The 22980-nt window shown below is 45.2% G+C and overlaps 1 protein-coding gene across 4 annotated transcripts in view; it reads right to left on the reverse strand.

Moving 5' to 3' along the window:
- LOC111175575 (argonaute RISC component 1) overlaps window positions 1–16201 on the reverse strand; it is a 34188-nt gene extending 17987 nt beyond the window's left edge. Inside the window, exons 1-11 of one of the 4 annotated variants that reach the window (XM_089896170.1) lie at window positions 15912–16201; window positions 10802–10985; window positions 8442–8562; window positions 7819–8000; window positions 7284–7420; window positions 6925–7059; window positions 6687–6774; window positions 5881–6028; window positions 1706–1825; window positions 1214–1345; window positions 954–1087 (exon numbers count right to left, since the gene is read on the reverse strand). In XM_089896170.1, coding sequence (XP_089752296.1) covers window positions 954–1087; window positions 1214–1345; window positions 1706–1825; window positions 5881–6028; window positions 6687–6774; window positions 6925–7059; window positions 7284–7420; window positions 7819–8000; window positions 8442–8562; window positions 10802–10985; window positions 15912–15936 — 1406 coding nt within the window. In that variant the 5' untranslated portion in view covers window positions 15937–16201. The remainder of the gene's footprint in view (window positions 1–953; window positions 1088–1213; window positions 1346–1705; window positions 1826–5880; window positions 6029–6686; window positions 6775–6924; window positions 7060–7283; window positions 7421–7818; window positions 8001–8441; window positions 8563–10801; window positions 10986–15911) is intronic. The other 3 variants (XM_089896178.1, XM_030759969.2, XM_022575225.3) reach the window with 3 other exon arrangements.
- Window positions 16202–22980: the final 6779 nt, after the last annotated feature.

Below are 22980 nucleotides of genomic sequence, written 5' to 3' on the forward strand. Positions count from 1 at the left end.
CATCACTGCCCGAAGTGGTCAGCTCCACTGATTCTTTCTCAGCCCCAGAGTGCACTGACCTTACTCCAGATCCAGAGAAAAAAAAAAAGCTACCACTTCAAAAGACTGCAGGAACACTGAACTGTACACTTTAAATGGGTAAATTTTGTGGTATTTGAAAAATATCTCAATAAAGCTGTTTAAAAAAAAAGAAGACTGCAGGGGAAGGGTTGGTGACTTCTTCACTTACTTATTCACTCATTCAAGACCATTACTCCCCTAAACTGTTCCTTTAAACCATTTGGCTATATCACTTTCTTCATTGCTATCATCTACTCCCAGCCACTCAGCCACAGGTGGCTCAGAGGCCCTTACAATTCATGTTCACCTAATTCAGGTCACTTGGACCCGACTGAACAAATTCTGTGCACAGGAAAGGACAGCTCAGAGTACCAGCTGAACTTTTATTTCCAATTAGGAATATAAGCTTTGAAACCTCAGAACTGATTTGATTCCAATCTGACACTTTCTTGATATGCAAACCTTGTACAAGTTACTTAACCTCTTTGAGCCTCAGTCTCCTGAAAATGGAAATACCACCACCTACTCACTGTGAAGATGAAATAAGAGAACATAAAATTAGGTACAATGTTGGCACAAACATTATAGTCATCACTACTACTGTTTACCACCCATGTTAATGATTATAACAATAAAATAATTCAGGTCTCCCTTAGGAGATTCATGTCCTGAAATCATCATCTCTGACACAGATATGGCTCCTTATCAAGACTCCTCACCACAGATGGACAGAAAAGAAGCAGGCAGAAGTGTGAGCCAGACAGCACAGGTGGGGAGAGTCAAGACTCAGAAAGAACAGACTACAGAGCAAATCGTGGCCCCCTGGGAGTAGAGGAAGTTAGGCAGCTCTAGGGTCCTTCCCACCCTTCCATCCATACACCCAACCTCCTTACTTGAGCACTTCTTCTCGACACTGTTTTTGGGGTGCGAAGCAGGCAATGGCCCAGACTTTGATCTCAATTCCATTGTAGAACTGTTTCCCCCGCATGTCCCAGACACCTTGATTGGGTGTGGCAATGGCCCGGTTCTGGGGATAGGCAAAGGGGGCGTCCAGGTGAGCCTCAGTAGAGCCAGGTGCGTAGGGGAGCAAAAGCCACGGGCTATACAACCCAACCTCCCCCCACACGTCCCAGAGATGTTGTCTGGCCCTGACCCTGCTCACCCGGCCGCCGTACTGCAAGATGGGCGCCGGCAGCACTCGCCCCGTCACCTCCGTCATGTCATCCTTCACCTTGATCCCAAATTCCTGGATGTAGGGATCTAGGTTGTAGCTGGCATTCTTCATCTATAAGACAAAAGAAGGGGATCTCAGGAGAGCAGTAGCTTGGCAATACTGCTCACCTTCCAGGTCCCAAGCAGAAAGCCTTGAAGAACAGCTGAGGCTGTTCTAAAAAGGGGGTTGGGGGGAAGTGGAAGATGAGGTAAGTGGGAATGGATAACATAGGGAAGTAATACAGGAGAGAAAAAGAGATAGGAAACAAAGTAGCTACAGGGTCAAGAAGCAAGAGCAGTCCTATGGAGTCCCAGGTAACAAATCCAGACTTTTGTTTTCCTAAGGGCCCTGCCAGGGCAGAAAGGCATCTGTGCTACCAGGGACTCCCATGACTGAGCAACCAAGCATACATTTCTCTGCATCCTCACTGACCAGGCGGCTGATCTCCTCTTGTCTGTCTGGGGCCGATCTAGCTGTAGCCTTTATCATGGTTGAAGTCTGGTTGTCAGTCAGCTTCTTAATGCAGCGCTGCCCAGCCACAATGTTACAGACCTAAGGAAACAAGAATACGTATCGCTGGCCTGAGTATAGTTCACCCTATACCCGGAGCCCCATAGTAAGGGAAGAGGACTTGGCTGTCAGTCCTGGGAAATGGACTAGAAAATCCCTTGTTCATAGACAGGTAAGTTAGAAAATATCCACGTGCAATACAAAAGGTAATACAGCCACTTCGTGATTAAGAGCTTAGGATCCAGAGGCAGATCTGGGCTCAGGGCTCATATATTAAATAGGGAGATCAGTAACAATCTCCTAGGACTGTCTGGAGACTAAATTAAATAAAGCACTTAAAGAAACAAGTACAGTTCTGAACACTGTAAACACTCAGTAAGTTGTAGCATAAATTATTATTTACCAAAGGACCCAGTCTAGAGCTCTTCTTAATACTAAAAAAACTCAATACACACAAACTGGATGCCTAGGTAGCAGACAGCTCTCCAATGGTAGCAGGCAGTCAGTCGTTCCACACTGCAACACACCAGGAGAACTAGCAGTGACTCGACTCTTGAGCCCGAGCCTACAGATGATCACTGAGCCCTTGGACTATAGAAATCACTGTCTGTTGACTGACAGTGTGCTCTGTTGGTGTGAGGAACATCCTGCCACATGGTTCTCTGTATTGGGCCCAAGAGAACACAATGGAGATCAGAAAAGACTTTCTAGTGATATATAAGTCTTCCATTGCCCAATATACTATATTCAGGAAGCAGTGAACAGGAAGCCTTTTGGCAAAGTAGAGAGAACTCAAGAACACTTGAGTTTGAAGTCTCGCTTTGCCAATTCTAGAAGATGCTACCTTGGGTAGGACTCTTAACCACTCTAAGACTCTGCTTCTTTAATTTTAGCCACCGGAAAAAGCACTAGCTGTCTCCTGAAGCTGTTGTGAGGATTTAGATGAAATGAAATGTAAAACTTGTTCCCATAGGGCCAATACACCAAGTACTGCTTCTCTGCCTAACTTCCAGAGTTCATGCTGAACAATGGTAGGGAAAACCAGGACAAGGTCACCTGCCCTTAGACTCTGTACCTCAAAGAATTAGTCAATTCCCTTAATGAAAATCCAGAACTGTTAAAATTTGTGAGGTTGCTCTCTTGAAGGTAACTTAAAGTTGTAGAACTCTTTACGGATAATTTCAACTACAGAATCAACACTGGAAAAAAGACTAAAGCAGGGATGTAGACAAACTGGACCCCTTGTGCGTTGCTGGTGGGAATGTAAAATGGTACAGCTGCTGTGGAAAACAGTATGGTGATTCCTCAAAAAATTAAACACAGAATTACCATATGATCCAGTAATTCCACTTCTGGGTATGTACTCAAAAGAAATGAAAGCAGGGACTAGAACAAATATTTGTACGCCTATATTCATAGCAGCATTATTCATAATAGCTAGAAGGTGAAAGCAACCCAAGTGTCCATCAATGAATGAACAGACAAACAAAATGTGGTATATACATACATCGAAATATTATTCAGCCTTAAAAAGGAAGGGAATTCTGACATATGCTACAATATAGATGAACCCTGAAGACATTACGTTAAGTGAAATAGGCCACTTAAAAAAAGGCCATATATTATATAATTCCATTTATATGAAATGTCTAGAATAGGCAAATCCACAGAGACAGAAGTAGATCAGTGGTTAGTAGGGGCTGGTGAGGAGGGCAGAAGGAATGGTAAGTGACTATTAATGGGTATGGGCTTTCTGAGGGCGATGAAAATGTTTTAGACTCAGACAACGGTAATGGTTGCGCAACTCTGTGAATTAACTAAAACCCACTGAATTGTACATTTTAAGAGGGTGAGTTTTATGGAATGTGAATTATTTCTCAATAAAGCAATTCTAAAAAAAAACTATCACCTACAATAGCCTATGTGATTTGACCCTGTACCTCTCTCCAAAATCATCTCCTACTACTTCTCCCCTCATACACTACATACCAGCCACTAAGCCTTCTGTCTCTCTAAGAAGATCCAAGCTCTCTGCTGCTTTAGAGCCTTTGTACTCACTATTAAACTCTTGCCTGGAAGGCTCTTCCTTCAGGTTGTAAAAGGTTGGTTCTATCTCATAATTTGGGACTCAGCTCAAATGTCTCCTAAAAGAAGCCTTCCCTGGTGGTCCAGTGGTTAAGATTCCACACTCACACAGGTTTGATCCCTGGTTGGGGAAGTTCCACATGCCGTCAGTGTGGCCAAAAAGAAAAAAAAAAAAGAAGCCTTCCCTGACCACAATAACTAAAGTGAATCTCCAACCCGCTCCACCCTTATGACTATCCCCTTAACCTGTTTTATTATTCTTATAGCACTTACCACCAACTGAAACTATCTTATTTATCAACTTATTATCTATCTCCCCCTTCTAGATTATAAGCTCCATGACAGCAGGGACTTTATCTGTCTTGTTAATCTCTGCTTTCCCCACACCTAAGAGTGTATGACTCATAGTAGGAGTTCAATAAATATTTGTTAAATAAACAAGCAACAGTAAAAATCAAAATACATAAGTTATTCACCTTGGAAACTACTGTTTAAACAGAAGTAATGTCAATTTGCTAACAAATCTCAGCTTGCAGTAGGTATTACCCAAAGCCTATCTACTTAGCTGTAATTGCCGTTAAAGACTTCTGTTTACATCTCAGAGAACATACTGTCTTCATCCCACTTTCTGTGCATCAGCAGCTATTACTAAGTCAGAGTTCTTGGGCTTTGGGATCTCTTCTCCCTTCAGCCTAATTTCCTCTGGTTAGTTCTGAAATCCCAAAAGCTCACAGAAAGAAGGCTTAAGTTTTGGTCCCAGCTATCTGACTCCTGCTGCTAGAACAGAGTAAGACGGTCATCTAGGCTAGTGCTTTTCCAACTTAAATGTTCATATGAATCCTCTTTAGATTCTGTTAAAAGAGATACTGATTCAGTAGGTCTAGGTGGAACCTGAGAGTCTACATTTCAAACAAGCTCTCAGGTAATACCTATGCTCCTGGTCCACTGACCACACTTTGAGCAGCACTAGACTAGACAATGAAGCAGTCAGAGACAGTTTCTCATTAGACATTTTGGCTAGTGTATAGAAAACCAAATACAGCCCAGTGGTTCTCCATTTGCATTCTATGACTTAATGCAAATGACTTAAAAGCATTACTTAAGTAATGACTTAAGTAATGACTTAAGAGCATTACTATTCTCTCCTTAATTGCAGAATTTCAAAGGTCTGCTGAAGCGTAAAAATATGACAAATCTTGGAGCGAAAACTTTTTCAAAAGGAACACATTGGGTTTCCCTCGTGGCGCAGTGGTTAAGAATCTGATGCCTGCCAATGCAGGGGACACGGGTTCGAGCCCTGGTCTGGGAAGATCCCACATGCCGCGGAGCAACTAAGCCCATGAGGCACAACTACTGAGCCTGCACTCTAGAGCCCTTGAGCCACTACTGAGCCCTTGAGCCACAACTACTGAGCTGGTGAACCTAGAGGCTGCGCTCCTCAGGAAGAGAGGCTACCGCAATGAGAAGCCCGCGCACCGCAACGAAGAGTAGCCCCCGCTTGCCACAACTAGAGAAAGCCCGCGCATAGTAATGAAGACCCAATGCAGCCAAACATAAATTAATTAATTTTTTAAAAAAAGGATCACATTGATCACTGGGGATACAGAATTCACGTTACAGGTAACGTTCATGTCCATTTTCTGTAAAATAAAGTATACTTGTATCTTTAGGTCATTTAGATCCCCAGCTCCAGACAGGGAAAGAGAAATTAAGAGGACATGAGTGTAGGTATCTGAAATCTCTGTACTGAATGAACTAATTACTTATTAAACAGTAAATACAGCTTTCGCCTCTGCCTGGCAGTCCTGAAAGAATACGAGAGCAGGATGCGGGATAAGTAAAGAACTCAGCAGTTAAGAATGAGGCCTACATTTCACAGAATGACCTCTCAGAACATCAATTTTCCAAACCTAAAAATGATGAGAGACTACAAATGGAAGAAAAGACCTCTGATGATCAGTGTGCAGGTACCATGCTTGTTCCCCAGCCAGGCCATTACTTGGCAGTCTCACCTCTAGGGGCAGGTAGGTATGCTTTTGTTCCTGGCCAACTTGCAGGCAGGGCAGGTGGGGATACTTGAGCTGAAGGTTATATTTCTGCTTGAAATACTGTGCCACTGTGCACTCCACAGTCTGTCCACTCTCCAGCTGCAAGGGAAACCTGTTTGGGGGAAGGGAAAGAAGTGTCATGGCCCAGCATTCAGTAACACCTTTCTAGACCTACAACCATGGGAAGCGCCAGACTTGACTTCATCCCTATCCAACCTCTTTGAGCACTCCCACCACTCATAGGAAAGCAGAGGAAATACAGGGCTCCAAGAGTGAAGCCAAAGATTTGAAAGGCAAGTTCCACAATGGTCAGATCATATCTGACTCATCTGTATGTCTAGTGTTGTGCATGAAGCCTGACACACAGTAGGCACTCACAGTCCAGCACAGTCTGAAGTGAAGGAGGTAGATGGAATCAGTGACAACTTACCCAAGGGTCTAGCCTAGGATCGCAACTTGCTTTTTCAGGAGGAAGAATAAGTTGAGAGAGATCCTAACATTTATAGAACTGAGAAAGAAGCCAGAGAAAGACACCTGCTCTCCAGTAAACGCCCAAGAAGGAAAGGTGGAGACCAAGAAGGTAAAAATGGTAGGGAGAGTATCAATGGATCTGGGAAGGTTAGGGGAGGGATGCCAAATTCCCACAGTTTATCTTCAAAAACAGGGCTCATCCTCAGGGCCAGGTGTGGGTGCAGAGAAAGTGAACAGAGCATGTTGAAATATCGGCCCTCTTCCACCAACAGTATGGCTTAGCAGCCCTGTCAACTTACGTCTGATGGCTGGCAGGGCGGCGGGTAACATTACACACGCGGTATTTCCTCTTCATCTGTCCACAGTGGGTCACTTCCACCTTCAGGCCTGGGACACACACACTGCTTGTCAGGGTTGGAAAAGGTTGCTCATGTGCCCAGGCTTGGCCTCTCCCCTGAATATATCCCAAGGGGATTTCCTTTTAGGACTAAAGAGAAAGTAGCATTGATTCCCCTCCCCGCCTGGTTGGGTCCTCACCCTTGATCTCCTTGGTGAAGCGCACACGCTGAGAGTCCGTGAGGGGCTTGGGCTGCTCATCTATGTTCCTGATGTCCAGCACCTCACACATGAACTCAATCACTGGCTGCGCCTTGTAGAAGGCAGTGGCTGAGACTGTGGGGACATGGTAAGTACAGCTCAGCTCAGGTTCTGTCTTCCAGAATAAATGGAAGCACTGCTCTTTACACCCTCTTCTTTATAGGGTATTGGGGTGGGGGAGGGGTCCCAGGGCTTTAGGGATTAGACTAGGAGTGTGGTTACAGAGCTGGGAGGGACGAGGCTGGGAGTGTGGTCACTGGACTCAGGGTGCCCCTGGCTCCATAGCTCTCCCCACTCACCATCAATGTTGAGCATCATCTTCCACATGGCAGGGCGCACAGACTGGTGAAAGCCGAACCAGACCTCGCGCCCACCCCCCAGCGGGTGGTAGTAGCCCTCAGGCGGTGAGAAGAAGGAGCGGCCCACAGGGGTGTACCTGGCAGGGACAGGCAGAGAACTGGTCCCTCGGGCACAGGCCCCCACCCTGTGAGGCATCCTGGGCACGGAGGAGCCCTGGCCTGGAAGGCAGGACACCAGGGCTTTAATTCCAGCTCTGATCCTTTACTAGTTGTGTGACTGACCTTGTGCAAGTCTCTCCCCTTTTACTGCCCTGCAGGGACAGATGGGGTGAGGTCCAAAGATATCTAAAAGGGACAGGGCCAAAGCTTTAAACCATCTAAATGTATATGCACACTTGCCTGGTATATGGTAGGGCTTCAAAGAATTTTTTATTTGAAAGGCACACGGTGGGACCTTAATATACGCTCATTCCCCTCCTCCTCCCACAGCACTTCTGCCACCACTTGTAGCCCAGATACTAACTACACCCAGTACCTCATGGATGCCAGGTGCCTCATGGCCACATCCAGGGCTTGCACAGACTCCAGGGGAACGGGGATCTGGCCACTAACCAAGGCCTCATGCAGCATGCGCCAGCTCACAATGGCTAGCCACTTGATGGAGACCTTGAAGATTCGATCCTTCCCTTCCCCAGGGATTGTCACCTCGAAGTCAACCTTCAGGAAAGAGAAAGGGGTGAAAGATTGCTGATGCTGTCCCACAGTCCAATATTCCCTGCCTTGCCCTTATTATCCTTCACCCCATAGATTTCCCAGAATCTGCTTCTTAAGCTGATAGGGACTCACAATGAAAACTTCAGAGTAAATCCAGCCCCTTAGTCTCCAGCCACCTTGGCTCAGTGTATCTGTCCCTCTCAACCACACTTAGTAGGAAGTCCCTTATGTCTATTTTAAGTCTAATCTCAGTCTGTTTGGACAGGGACAGACATACAAGAGGCTAAATAAACATCAGCACCTACCCATCCCTCATCCTAAAACACACTTTCTCAGCACAAAAGACGAAAGGGATCTCTGGACTGCCAGACTCCAAACAGGCTTAGTTGAGTTCTGTCCCTCCCCAGACCCCTGACACAGGTCCAGCCTGACTCCCAACCTTACCCGTTCATTGCCAATGGGCAGTGCTGTGACAGTGTAAATGTTCTTCTTTCCATCATACACGGGCTTGCGATCACCAAAGATCTGAGGCTTGAAATGCTGGACCATGTATTCCACCACTTCCCTGTGGGGAATAGGAAAGGCCAGTGGAAGCTGAAAGACTACTACTTCAAGCTCTTGGAAGTAATTTAAACTCCAGGCAATGTCCCATCTACTATATTCTGTCCTACCAGCTACTAATCTCTGTTCTAAGCAGTGCTTCTCAAGCTTCAACATTCATATGAACCACCTAGAGATCTAAAATGCAGGTTCTGATTCAGCAGATTTAGAGCAAAGTCTGAAATTCTATGTTTCTAGCACACTCCCAGGTGATATTTTTGGTCCTCGGATCACCCAGGCTCTGAAGGACCTAAAAGAGTGGTTGTGAGTGCCTTCTGAGCAGAGGGGGAGGCTGAGGGGAGAAGGGCTTAATCTCAGGGTCTGTCCAGAATCAGGAACAAAATCTAGGCTGCTCCAATCCCCAAGCTGATAATCAAGAAAGGCAGATGGGAAGAGACCTGAATTGGAATAGGAATAAAGTGTGGAAGAAGAACCTCACCTCTTCCATCTCTCTGAAGTCCTTAGTTCTACCACCCTGTTTTCTCTCCATTATCATCTCTTTCCTGATTTCAGTTCCTGTCCTCTGCTACTTAGATTCCAGAGTATCCATCTAGCCTTCAAAATCCCAGTCCATCCAACTATCTGAACTCTTCGCTTTCTAAACCAAAGCTCTTGAATACTATTGGATAAAAAGACTCAAACTATACATTGGAAGCAACTGTAAATACATGGTTTTAATGCCAATTAGGCCTCGGTGCTGCCCAGCAATCTTTTTCATCTCTGATCACTTCCATCCTCATAGATTGTGTCAAACCTTCTCCACTACCCGCCTAACGACAGAATCCACTCCTACCTCAGATCAAAAAGCATCTTTAATAATTTTGAAAGGAGTACAACATAGAAGGCAAGGCCACCCTCAAGTTCCCAGACATATAAACAAATACATTTATATACACTTGCCTCTCTTCCTCTTTCTTTCCTCTCACACTTGAAATATTCCTTCCACATATAATTTTTAAACATCTGAAAATACGTTCAACTTCACTCAGTAGAGAAATACAATTTAAAATTAGACCAAGATATAATTCTCTACTTATCAGAATGCCAACAACTAAAAAATCCAATATACTGAATTGGTGCGGATATGGGGGGATACCTTACTGATGGGAGTATAAATTGGTACAACTTACCTTAAAAAAAACTGGCAACATCTCAAAAATTTTAAATGTATTATGCCAGCAATTCCAGCCTAGGAACTTATCCTACAGATACACTTGTATCTGCGTGCAAAAATGTATCTATATTAATATTCTACACAGTTTCACTTTTGTAGCAAAAGTTTAGACTCAACCTACATGTTCCTGAATAGATTTATTAAATAGGTTATAATATATCCATTCAATGGAATATCTATGAAGCTATGCAAAAGAATGAGACAGATATGTAGGTACTGATATATATTACTTTCCAAATTATATTGTTCAGTGGAAAAAAGCAAGGTGCAGAGCCGTGTATATAAGATTCTGTATTCTGTGTGCTTTAAAAATGTTCTATAAACATATATGTTTGCATATGCATAGAAAAATATCTGGAAGTGTACTCAAGAATGGTAATAATGAATGCATCTGGGGAAAGGGACTAGGAGACAGGAGGCCAGGGTAATACGAGACATTTTTCATTGCTACTCTTCCTGTAATATTAAATTTTTTTTTTACATTGTGCATATATATATGTGTCCTCCTGCCTCAGCAAGGACATCCCACTCACTCCTCTCCTTTCTGTCTTGTACCTTTAACCTCTCCTGCACTAGCTCCTTCTCGGTTTATAAACATACCCATGTCTCATTCTTAAAAACCTTTCATTTATTCATTTCAACAAATAATGACCCCTATAATCTTCTCTAGCCAACATATTCCCTCTCTCCCCATGCTTCACTATCAAGCTATCTAGAAAAAAGCTATCTGTTCTCACTATCCCTACCACATTACCTTCCATTTATTCCTTAACTCACTGTTAGATTACTAGCCCAACTCCTCTACTGAAACTACTGTGGCAATAGGTACCAGTTGTCTCCTAATAGCCAAATCCAGTGATATTTTTCAACATTTACCTTCCTTAGAATCTCTTCCTCAAGAACTTTCTTGAATTTGGTGATATCACCCTCTACTAGTTTTTCTTTTATCCCTCCGGATTCTCTTTTAAAGCTGTGAGACTCAGGAAAATAAGGACTACTGGACTTAGTGGCTTAAACGTGCATTACTTACCGGTTGACTCTGCGAGGACACTTATCCGGCTTGATATCCACCTCGTAGTGGTAGACGTCAATCTTAGGGATGTCCACTTCAAAGTAGTTGGCCAGAAGCTTGATTGGTTTCCCCACGGTGCCAATGCCAGGCCGACGAGGTGCCTGGAACACCTGCTGCAGGGGGGGCAGGTAGGTGCCTGCAGCTACAAGACAGAGAGGCTGGTGAGGGTAGAGTCTGGTAATTTCCTTACCACTCTGATCAGAGAAGGCACAAGGCCTCCTAGAACGGGAGCAGCAAAGTGTAGGAAAAGCCTCTTTCCTGACTACCCAACCCAACTGAGGGCTTCCACTGGCTGAAACAACCCAGGCTCATTTTTTAAAAATTCTTTCCAGTTACGAAAATTACCCTTGTTGTCTATATTAAATTCATCAAATGAGTATGTAATATCTTCCTATTACATGTTAAGTAGACGGGCTAAATCTGGCTCTAGTAACAAAACTCTTTCTTCCCTCTACTAGATGAAGACTCCTTCAGGTATCTAGCAGACCAAGAAAGCCTTATTACCTGTCAGCCAGATGCTCACTTCACTCATCACCATCCTGAACACAAAATAGTATCATCTTAATGCTTCTCTGCACTGCAGGCAGGAGGAAGACCTAAAGAAGGCCAAGTGCTGGGGCGGGCGGATGGGGGGAGGCCACGCAAGGAACAGGGCAGTGTCTGAGAAAAGATTAAGGCAACCGAATGGCTGAGGATGGAGCAGAAAACGAGAAAAGGCTAAAAGGATGGATTTTGGAGACTAAGGAAAGGAGAGAGGCTGAAACACGGAGCTGGTGAAGAGGCTGGAACTGGAGGTCACAGCCCAAAAATGCTTGAACTGGGAAGGAGGAAAGGCTGGAGTTAGGGCTGGGGCAAGACAGTTTAGAGTTGAGAGCCTGGGCAAGAAGCAGGGCTGCAAGTGGGGAGACAATGAAGAAGTTCAAAAGAAGAAAAAGCTAGGGAATGAAAACAGGCTAAATATGGGAGACTGAGGCAAGAGTAAACTAGAGTAGAGGATTTGGGAAGGAGGGGCAGACAGTAGCATCCTGGAGAAGACGAGATTACTGCTTCTGGGAAGAAGAATACAAGATTCTTTCCAGGCCCACAGCTCCTTCTACACAGAGGGCCCAGACAGTAACAGAAGGGGTTTAAGACAGAGGCAGTCCTTGGGAAAGGGCTAGGGCAGGGCCAACTCCCACTACTTTCTCCTCTATTGCCACCAGTCTGATTGCTGCCCGTGGTTTTATTTTCTAGCTTGAGGGGAAAGGGAAGAAAAGAGGAAACTGCCTAAGAGAACCCTCCCTCAGCATCTACTATTGTCTTTGCCAGCAGAGGACCAGCCCAGGTGGGAGGAAAGAGGGACAAAACAGCCCAGAACCTCCCATTACCAGAGATCTGCTCTCACAGTTGGCGAGCCTGGGGGGATGGGGCATATCCTCAGCAGGGGGGTCAGGAAGAGGTCAGAACCATTCAAGGGAGGGGCATGCTTTCCAGAGCTAAGCTGCTGTGTCTCCTTCTAACCACCTGTCAAGCCTACCCTACTCCACAGACAGGGAAACACAGACGGGAATGGCAGCCCAGCCTGGGGAGAAAAGGCCTTCAGGATTCAGCTACCTGGGGAAGTGAAAGCCTAACTACTAGCACCTGGCCACATACCCCAGAAAGAGCTGAACAGAAATTATACACAAGCCATAGATAGACATACACATCCAAACACATACTTAGACCTGGACAGTGTACCTTCATACACATACCCCTCACCAGCCTAGATTGTGAGATCTTCAAAGATACAGGCTGTATCTGCCTTGGTCACTGCTGAATCTCCAGCGCCTGGCATATAGGTGTTCAATATACAGATACTAAATGAATTAACAAACAGATCCATAGACACACCACAAAGAACACACAAACATACACAGCACACAAACAAACACCTGCACACTGCTCAGAAACAATTATAAACCCAGCACAGGACAAACATGACCCTAGTGGAAGTAGCTGGTAAGAGATACCCTTTCCCTCCCCAAGTTCTTACATTCCATTCACCTCCTTAGCCTCCCAGGCTGAATAATTGTTAGGAGCCTTGGGAGAAAGACATCCCCTAGAGCTAGGGGCTGGGTAGAAATGATGGGGGATGGGACAGACACTCTAGCCTCAAAACCTTCTCTTTCCCAGAAACAGGACTACACACCAGACTTAGCCTTAGGCACCCTCCACTCCTAGGAGGCTTTGGAAAAACAAGGAGCCCCCACCCTCCCCTTCATACCCAAACTAGGGAAGGCAGGAGGAAGAGAGAACCTCTCTCCCACTCCACTCCCCTGCAAGCCTTACAGCAGTACAAAGTTCCTCCCCTAACCCCACCCTGCCCCCAGCTTTTAGTCTGAGAAAGGGAGACACTTCCCTTCAGACCCAGACAGGGACAGACGGCCACTTTGTGATGCAGATGAGGGCCCCAGCACAGAGGACAAAGCTTGGGCCTTGGGGGAAAGGGGCGGGGCCCTTCCCTGCAGACAAAAGCATGGAGGGAGGGGCTATGAAAAGGACACTCCCCCTCCCCCATCCTCAACCAGCCCTGAGAAGGAAAAGTAACAGAGCTGAAAGGCCTGGCTCAGGGATTCCTTCCCTGCAGTTCTGAGGCACACATACCTCCCAATAAGCTAGACAGCCCACTCAAAAGACAAACTCAAGGTTGGGTTAGCTGTCCGGTAAGCAAAGAGTAAAGGGCCAATCGCTCCAAAAAGAATTTGTCCACACACTGAGTACACACAAATTATTAAATATCCACACATGTGCTTAACCATTTATGTTCACACTGGAATGTGATTCAATTCAAAAAATAAAGACGTACTTGTGTCAGGGCCTAGACATTGGCTGGTTCCACAGATAAATCAGACACCACCTCTACCCTCTGGGAGCTCCCAGTCCAGTATATGTACTTGTAACACACCTGAGCACAGAAGGCACACCTGGCCATAAGCCCAGTGAAGCCAGCAACAATACCTTGCTTTGTGTACGTACTGTGTCCTCAAACCTCCAAGAAAATAGTCCGAGCCTAGGAAGGAGGCAGTTATGGGATCCCTCCACTCACAGCTTCCAGAATGAATTTCAATTACACCTTTTGATGAGGAAAAGCCTGCCTCATTAGGCTACAGCCAACTCCAGATACCAGGCTCTAGTTCCTTCCCTAGAAGCTATAAATATGTAACATGAACCAGAAAAAGTCAACTTTTTCATCACTCTAGAGGCCATTAGGAATTCACCATAATAGATCAATCTGGTATGGGTGCCAGCTCCCAGCAATCCATCTGGACCTCTGGGACCTCTACTACTCTAATCCCTGGGTTGCTGCAAGTAGTCTCCAGCCCAGAAAACCAGGAGAGCTCCTGGAATGGAGAAAGGGGCCTAAGGGAAGGAGGAAGTAGTTTTCTGAAGTCAGTTGCTCCCTGCATTCCACCTTAAGGCTTACACAGCCTTTACAAGGTTGTTTTTGTCCTGGGGAAAGTAGTCACTAAGCACTTATAGATCACTGAATGGATGACTCGAAGAATGAGTTGGCAGGAGCTATTTCCTTAAGGGGATTAGATCTGGTATAAAAGACAAAGATGCTTCAACCCCGAGATCAAATGAGAGGAAGTAGTGTGACAAGACCTAAAGGATTCCCAGGTCCAGACTGCTCCTCCCATCAAAAGGGTAAGAGACAGGACACAGGAGGTGCCACCACTACACAACACATCCAGGGACTCTGGGCTTCTTGGGGCAGCCTTGCCTCAGTTTCTCCTCTATTCTTACCGCCTTTTCTCCTGATTGTAAATAAGGAGAAGTTAAGGCTATCACCTGGGACACCATGGTGAAGGCTATAGACTTCCCCCTACCCCAAACAACGTATTTGTGACAAAAGGCTAGCTTGATGACCTTGGGTCTAATAACATGGCCCTGACAGTTTCTGGGGAGTAGAGAGAGGAAAAAGAAAAGATACTCAGTGGGGGACAACAAACATAAAAATATTAAGGTATAGAAAGATTAGGCTGTCGACTCAGGAGACATTCAATAGAGAGGTCATTTTCCTTGGATTAAAAGATCCCAACTCTGCTCACTGTTGGACCGTGCAAGCTAGGCAGAAAACCCCTTCTAGGTAAACCTGGTCCTGGCCTTGGTACCTCAGTAACCAACACATTTTTTAAGGCCTGTCTTCAAGGGGGACCCGTCCATAACCTAAAACATTGCTTCCATCCCAGTCTTTCCTCATCCCAGTGGCAGAATAAGGCACTTTAGCAGTTTCCCTCAACCTATTCTTGGCAAATTATGACTGAAGGTTTTCAGGGCCAAGTGCAAGAGCCCCAAGATGGGGAAGGGGCCCATTTCCACTTGTACTCTGCCAGCATAACCTAAGAGAGACTGCAGCCCAACAGTGCGCTCCTTTTTCCAAGCCAACCTGCGGGTCTGGGGGTGGGGGGTTCGGGCGGCCACGCCCCCACCACATCGGGCAACCCGTTCCAGCTGCCACCTCCGCGCATGCTCCGGCGCCTCCGCTCCATCTCCCTAGACTGGGCGGTGGGGGGGGGGATCCCGGGGCTGGATCCCCACCCACTGCCCCCTGACCCTCGCCCCCGCGTCAGGCCCGGCTGGGGCGGAGCTCACAGCCCAGCTCTGGCGCCTTCTCCCAAAAGACATCAGCCCAGCCCAGCCCGGCTGAGCCCCCGCCCCCGGCATGCGGCAGCTCTGGGCCCATCTGTGTCGACCCCCTCCTCTCCTGGACACCTGGGGCCCGCCCCCTGCCACCTGCCGGGCCTCTCCCTAGGCCTCCCGGGATCTCCGAGTGTCCTTACGTGCGTTCAGGCCCTTCTCCCAGAGCACTTCCCACCTCCAGGAGTGCATACAGCCTCCTTTGATAAATGGCCCCCGTCTCTGAGCTCCCTTCACAAGGTTTCCCCCGGAACTGCACACAGCCCCCTTCAAACTGGGCCCCCCATCTCGTAAGAGCCCCTTTCCTCACTCAGGAAACCTTTCCTCACTCGGAAATCCTGCTCTTCACGCGGGAGTCCCCTAGTCCTTGGAGCATGCACCGTGCCCCTCTGCCGGGGGCCCTTACCTGCTCCCGAGGGTCCCGCTTCCATCCCATATACCCGTGCGGAGGTCAGGCGGCCCGGAGACTGTGGAGTCCAGCGTGAAGGGCCTAGGTACCCCGCACTTTAGCTGCTTGGGCTCCCGGGCCGGGCTCGGCTACCCCCCCAAGCCCGGCCGCTCGCGCCGCCGCCCCCGCAGCCTCCGTTGCAGCCGCCGCCGCGGAGCCTGCAGCAGCTCCCCCAGCTAGCGCCCGGCCAGCTGCCAGTGCGCAGGCGCGACCGCCAGGCCCAGGGGGCGGACGGGAACGAGTCAAACGGGGCGCTCCGACAGCAACAAAGGCCAATGGAGAGGGGCGGGGGCACCGGGGACCGGAGGCAGCGGCCCCTGGCGGTCACCCGTCGCCATGCAGCCCGGCGAGAGGGCTCCGGTAGAGGCGCCGCGGAACCACGCAGTGGCTTAAGTGGGGTGGGGCGGGGCGGGAGGACAACCCCCCGCAGCAGCCTCCGGCCTTGTCTTTTCCCCAAACCTGTCCCTCCAAGCCTACACACAGCCTCCCCCCTTCACACAGGGCCACGCGCACATTTCCACCTCATTCCCAGGTCACCCTCACACACTCCGAGAGCCCCGTCACCCAGGGGCCCTGCCTCCCACCTCTCCTCCCAATCACCCTCATCCTTCAAGCCTCGGCTGCAAAGCGATTGCCTCCGCGAAGCCTTTCTCCGTCCCTAGTCACTGAACTCACTGACGCCACCCTCTCTTCCAGGCCGACTACCGGGCGCTGAGACCACAGATATGAAAGAGACTGCCTACCCTGGAAGATGTCGCAGTCTCAACTTGAGTGCAGCTCCTGAGCTCTACCTGCGGGACCTGGGAAACACCTGTCTCCACTTTCTCATCTACAGCTCACGCCTCAACTCAGTCAATCCGTTTCTGCCCTACCATGTCACTTAAAACACTTTTTGTGTCGAAATTCAAAGGATAATTTTCAACTCTTATTTCTCTGCAGCATCTGACACTTTGCCTCTCCTTCCTTTCTGAGGCTTCTACTTGGCTTCAGCATTTTCTGAGGTCTCCTATTGCCTAAGCCCTTTTCAGCCTTCTTCAAGGGCCCCCCTCTTGCTTTTGATTCATTAAATAACAGTGTTCACCGTGGTTTCAAACCCAGCTCTCTTCTCATTCCACTCTCCACTTTTCCCTTAAAGGTCTCATCCATTCTTATGGCTCAACTATCCTTCCAAATCTCTATTTCCAACCATGTCTCAGACTCATATTTCCAAGTGTCTGCTGGACAGCTCCACCTGGATCTACCAGCACTTCCAATTTCAAGAGTCCAAATCCAAACTCTATCTTTCCCCCACAAACGTGCTTGTCCTATACCTCCTGTCTCTGCGAAGGGCACCTTCATCCCAGAAATGAAAGTTTCTCTCTCTCCCTTGCTTCTTCCCCTATACAGCTGTTCACAAAGACCTGACATGTTTACCTCCTGAACTGCTCTCGCATGATCTCCCTGACATTCTTCTGATGGCTCCTTGTGCTGGTGCAGACCTTTACCATACCTTGCCAAAAGTATCACAGTCACCTCCTTGCTGGTCTCACGGTTTCGGGGAACATTTCTCCTATTTGGTCTGCATCAATTGATAGGTGGTAAGAGACCCCAGCTCAAACATCACTTTTCCATATATTCATTCATATGTATGCATCCATCTGTATTTTTTGATGCCTACTTTACACTAGATGCTGTGCAGAAGGCTAGGAACTTAAGAGAGAGACCATATCCAGTTGCTATCCATTGGGAAGATTAATTTCTGACACTTTTCATAGTATGCTTTGCTTTTCTCTAGCAGAGGTTCTCAAATAGCAGGCATCAGAATCACCTGGAGGGCTTGCTAAAACACTGAATGTTAAGCACCGCCTCCAGAATTTGTGATTCAGTAGGTCTTGGGTGGGACCCAAAGAATACATGTTTCTGGTAAGTTTCCAGATGGGGCTGCTGCTGCTGACCTGGGGACCACATTTTAAGAACTACTGCTCTACAAGATAAAGTTAAGAACAAAGACTCTAGAGCCACACTGTTTTGGTTCCAATCCTGGTGCTGCCATTTACTAGCTGTGAAAATTACTTAACTTCTGTGTGTCCCAATTTCCTCCTCCCCTATTTTAGGGGGTGAAAATAGTACCTACCTCGTTGGACTGTTATTAATATATATAAAGACCTTAGAACAGTACCTAGAAGAATGCAGGTGAAGTATTGGCTACTACCATAATTACTGTCTGTCTCTTGTACTACTCTTTAAGAGCAGGGACCATATCAGATGCACTTCTGTCCCCCTTTAGTGGTTCGCACAAGCTGTGCCCAGAATGATCAGTAAATTTGGGTTGATCTGTATCAAATAGATGGCATCAAAACATCCTCAGAAATAGCAAGATCTTTGCCTTGGTGTAACTAAGCTAGAAGCTCAGCATTCCTTAAGAAGAGTTTGAATCCCCTGTTCTAAATATGAAGCCTCACACTTAACTTTGTGGAAAGGCACTGGTCACTATTCTGATCCACCTCCAAAGTGGCTAGTGGAGTCAAGCCTTGCCCTGGCCTTGCAGGGTCTCTCTGCAGAGTGTCTTCATCATCAAGGATTTCACTCTTGGCTAGGCAAAGTGGTAGAGTGTAAAGGAATTCCAGATAGTATCTTGTTTTCTTATTCAGACTTCTTTCAGTAACTCCTGATGTACCTTCCCAGAAAGCTTATTGGCTCCTTCTGTTTCCAGTTCAATCCTTCCACCTCAATCCATAGCTAAGTCACACCCAAGGGCCTCTGCTACGTAGGCCAGACCTCAGATCTTTCCACTTACACACCTTCCCTAAACCCAGAGTTTCCTGGCCCCAAAACAACAAGAATGGCCTAAGAAAAAAACTGTATCTCCAATCTATATTTTCCTTTTTTAAAATATTAATAAAACAGCCTGGGAACAATGAAATCAAGGCAGTATAGTAGACATAAAACAAATCGTATACCCTATTATCAGAAAATGAATCACTAACACCTCCTGCATGCACCACCTCTTTTTATCTATAATAAAATGTATTTCTTGTATAATATTTCAGGAGATAATTTTAAAAATCAGAAATCATGAACAATGGAATTAATAAATGTTACCTTGTACTTTGAAAAGACTTATGCAATCGGTAGACTTTTTAAAATTATGCTATCATTGACATACATAAACTGCACATAAAGTATACAATTTAATCAATTCTAACATATGTATCAATCTATGAAACCATCATCACAATCAAGACAGTGAACATATTTATCTCCCCAATTTTAAAACTCATCACAGAGATTTAACAAATACAAGGGAATTTTTTACATAACTATAGACTAGTGAATCTGATACCTGATCAAAAGTTTAAGCTACAATTTTTTTCCTTTAAAAAATTCAAAACAGAATAAAAAGCAAGAATTGAGCAACAATTAAGGAGGACACTGAGAAAATTATCAAAAATCACCAAACAACATCTGGCCCAGAAGGATTACTGTGTAATATTTCCAACCATTCCTTAAAGAGATAATTCTGTTCCATGTTATATGAATGGTTCTAGAACATGAGAAAAAGGGGAATTTTCCTAATTTGTTCACAATAGCAGATAAAGATCCACACCTCTTATCATATGATGATATTACAAAAAGAGATCTCAGGAATATGGATGCAAAAATCACAAGTCAAATACTAGCCTACAGAATTCTGTAAGAGAATAATTAAAATTATGATAATAATATTAACACTTAACATTATTAAGTATTTACTTAATATTAAGTGTCAGGCACTGTTCCAACACTTGACATAAGTTAACTCACATAATCCTCACAAAAATCCTGGTGCATCATAGAACATATAGGCGAGCTTGGGCTAAGAAGCAATAGGTAAATAAACAGCACAGACAGGTACTATCATTAAAAATAAAGACACAGAGGGACTTCCCTGGTGGTCCAGCAGTTAGGACTCCATGCTCCCAATGCAGGGGGCCCAGGTTTGATCCCTGGTCAGGGAACTAGATCCTGCATGCAGCAACTAAAAAAGATCCCACACACCGCAACAAAGATCCCACGTGCTGCAACTAAGACCTAGCGCAGCCAAATTAAGTAATTAATTTTTTAAAAAATGAAGAGCTTCCCCGGTGGTGCAGTGGCTGAGAATCCGCCTGCCAATGCAGGGGACACGGGTTCGATCCCTGGTCCGGGAAGATCCCACATACCGCGGAGCAACTAAGCTCGTGTGCCACAACTACTGAGCCTGTGCTCTAGAGCCCGTGAGCCACAACTACTGAGCCCCACGTGTCGCAACTACTGAAGCCCACGCGCCTAAAGCCTGTGCTCCACAATGAGAGAAGCCACTGCAATGAGAAGCCTGCGCACCGCAACGAAGAGTAGCCCCCGCTCGCCGCAACTAGAGAAAGCCCGCGCGCAGCAACGAAGACCCAACACAGCCAAAAATGAATAAAATAAACTTTTTTAAAAATTAAAAAAATTTTTTAAAAATGAAGACACAGAGAGGCTAAGTAACTTGCTCAAGATCACACAGCTTGCAACTAGCAGAGGCAGAACATGAACCCATGCTGGATGGTTCCAAGGTCAACACTCTTCACAACACTATATGACATTATTATTAAAAGAGCAGCATATCACAAGCATAAGGGTAATTCAGGGACGGTTCAAAAATAAATATATACCATATAGGTAGATTAACAAAAAATAAACAGGATAATTGTAATAGATTAAAATATTTGATAAATTTTAAGACCCATTCTTAATAAAAATAATTAAAATCAATCATCCTTAACAAGATAATAGAATATCTATCTTTAGCTAGTGGAGAAGCAGAGATGCTTTCCTGTTTTTAAGGAATAAATGAGGTCACTCTTCACCACTAATACTATTTTAATACTGCTTTGGATATTTTAGCCAGAGCAGAGGGAGTCAGAGAAAGAGAGAGAGAGAGAAATAAAATTAAGTATATAAGAAAAAATCTTTATTGCAGTTGTTGCAATTATATAATAGGAATATACAGTCTTGCTAATTTTAAAATTAGTATGACTAAGTGGAAAGATTCAAGAAAATAAGCAAAAATCTATAGCATTCACTGCTGGTATAAGTAATAACTAATTAGAAACTATAAGGGTAAAATATCTCATTTAAAATACTTAGAAATAAATTTAATGAGATGCTTGTGTTCTACAAGAAAATCTGTAAGAATCAATAAGACATAGAAAAAAGTAAGTTAAGTAGAGTTAAAAGTGAAAACTCTTAAAGAGAGTTTTCTTAAATAGAAAAAGTGAGTTAAGTAGAGAGAGATGCCAAGTTCCTGGATGGAAAAACCAAATAATGTAATGATGTCTGTTGGACCCTTGTTTTCCAGCCCCAAGTTCTGAGGACTAGCATCAGGTATTTCCATCATTCCCTGTGTACTGAGCTTTAGAAATACAAAGAGATAAGGATGTATTAGAGCCAGTTCCTACCCCTAAGAAGAGACAAACATACAGTTGAGTGCTATCCAATATAAATACCATGTGAGATACATTTGTCATTTTAGATTTCTAACAGCCACATTATAAAAAGTAAAAAAGAAACAGGTGAAATTAATTTTAATATTTTATTTAACCTCCAAATATTATCGTTTCAACATGTCATCAATATAAAAATTATTAATATTTTACATTTTTATATAAGTTTTTGAAATCTGGTGTGTATTTTACACTCATAGCACATGTTAATTCAGACTAGCCACAAATTTAAGCGCTTAATACATGTGGCAAATGGCTACTGCACTGGACAGCACAGATGGTCATTTCAATGCAATTTTGAGTATGACAAAGGCAAGCATGGGTGCCATGGGAACTAAGAGGAGATATGTCTAACTCTGTCTGGGATAATCAGGGTAGGTTTCCTACAACAGATACCTACTTAAACAGGCCTGGGAGGATGAGCAGGAATTAGCCAGGCAAAGGAAGGATGGGAGAAAGGCATTCTAAGCAGCATTAACGGAGACCATGAAAGTAAGAAAGAGCACTTATACCAGGAACTATCAGTAGTGCTATCCTAGCATAAAGAAGGAAGCAAGAAACACTGAGAAGAGGCTAGAGAAGTACACCATTCCCAAATCTGCCCATTCTCTCCCCAGCCTAAGCCAGGGGAGGGGCAGCAGGGGGAGGAATGGAAGGAGCTGTCCCTGGTTCTGACATCCAACGCAGATTCACAGTGTAGTTCCACCCAAGCTGGAACTGACCCAGATCAAGTCTATTTCTTTGGGCTTTCTGCAGCACACATGGAAGCCCCAAAACCCTACACCTGGGCTGGCAGAACAGGAGAGTCCTTTGGATAGGCTGGCCCTGAGTGGGTTAGAGAATCTTATGAACATCCAAGTCTAGGAACAGAACTCTGGGATATTGAAGTTAAGGGTCAGGTATGTCCAGGAAAGGCATCCTCTTTAAAATAAAAGTAGCTGTAGATATATTATACCAAATGAACCCCAAAGACGTTAGTCAACCTGTGGTGTCCTATCTTGATCCCTTAGTGAACGTAAATAACAACTCAACTTTCGACCCAGAATCTATCTGGGTGGATGTTACCAACCTGCAGATCAGTGCAAAGGATAGGGGCAGAATTAACTCCTATTATCTTCCTTCACCTCCATTAATACACAAGGGGGCTCAATGGAAAAGTATTTTTAATAAACATGGCCTCAGTATATCAATGGGCCAAGGAAAAAGACTGTCTGCATAAGTAGGACTATATAATTATCATTCATTCTTAAGAAAGTCAATATAGAATAATAATCCTATATCTATTAATTTAAAATTTTTTATTACATACTCAGTGATCAAGATATTGTGATGGAACTGATACACTGGCATTTTATACCAGTATGATCCTTTGGAAAGCAATCTGGCAATATTTATCAACAGCCATGAAACAACCATGTTTCTACTCTTTGACTTATAATATTCTACCCAGTTACTACTGAAACACTTGAAATCAGACAAACTTGGGTCAAATCTCAGCTCTACCACACGTAAACATGTGATCTCAAGCAAAGCATAGTTCC

This window comes from Delphinapterus leucas, chromosome 1, assembly GCF_059928025.1.
Source record: "Delphinapterus leucas isolate spDelLeu-1000000601 "Yukka" chromosome 1, BTC_Dleu_Yukka2, whole genome shotgun sequence".
Taxonomy (NCBI): domain Eukaryota; kingdom Metazoa; phylum Chordata; class Mammalia; order Artiodactyla; family Monodontidae; genus Delphinapterus; species Delphinapterus leucas.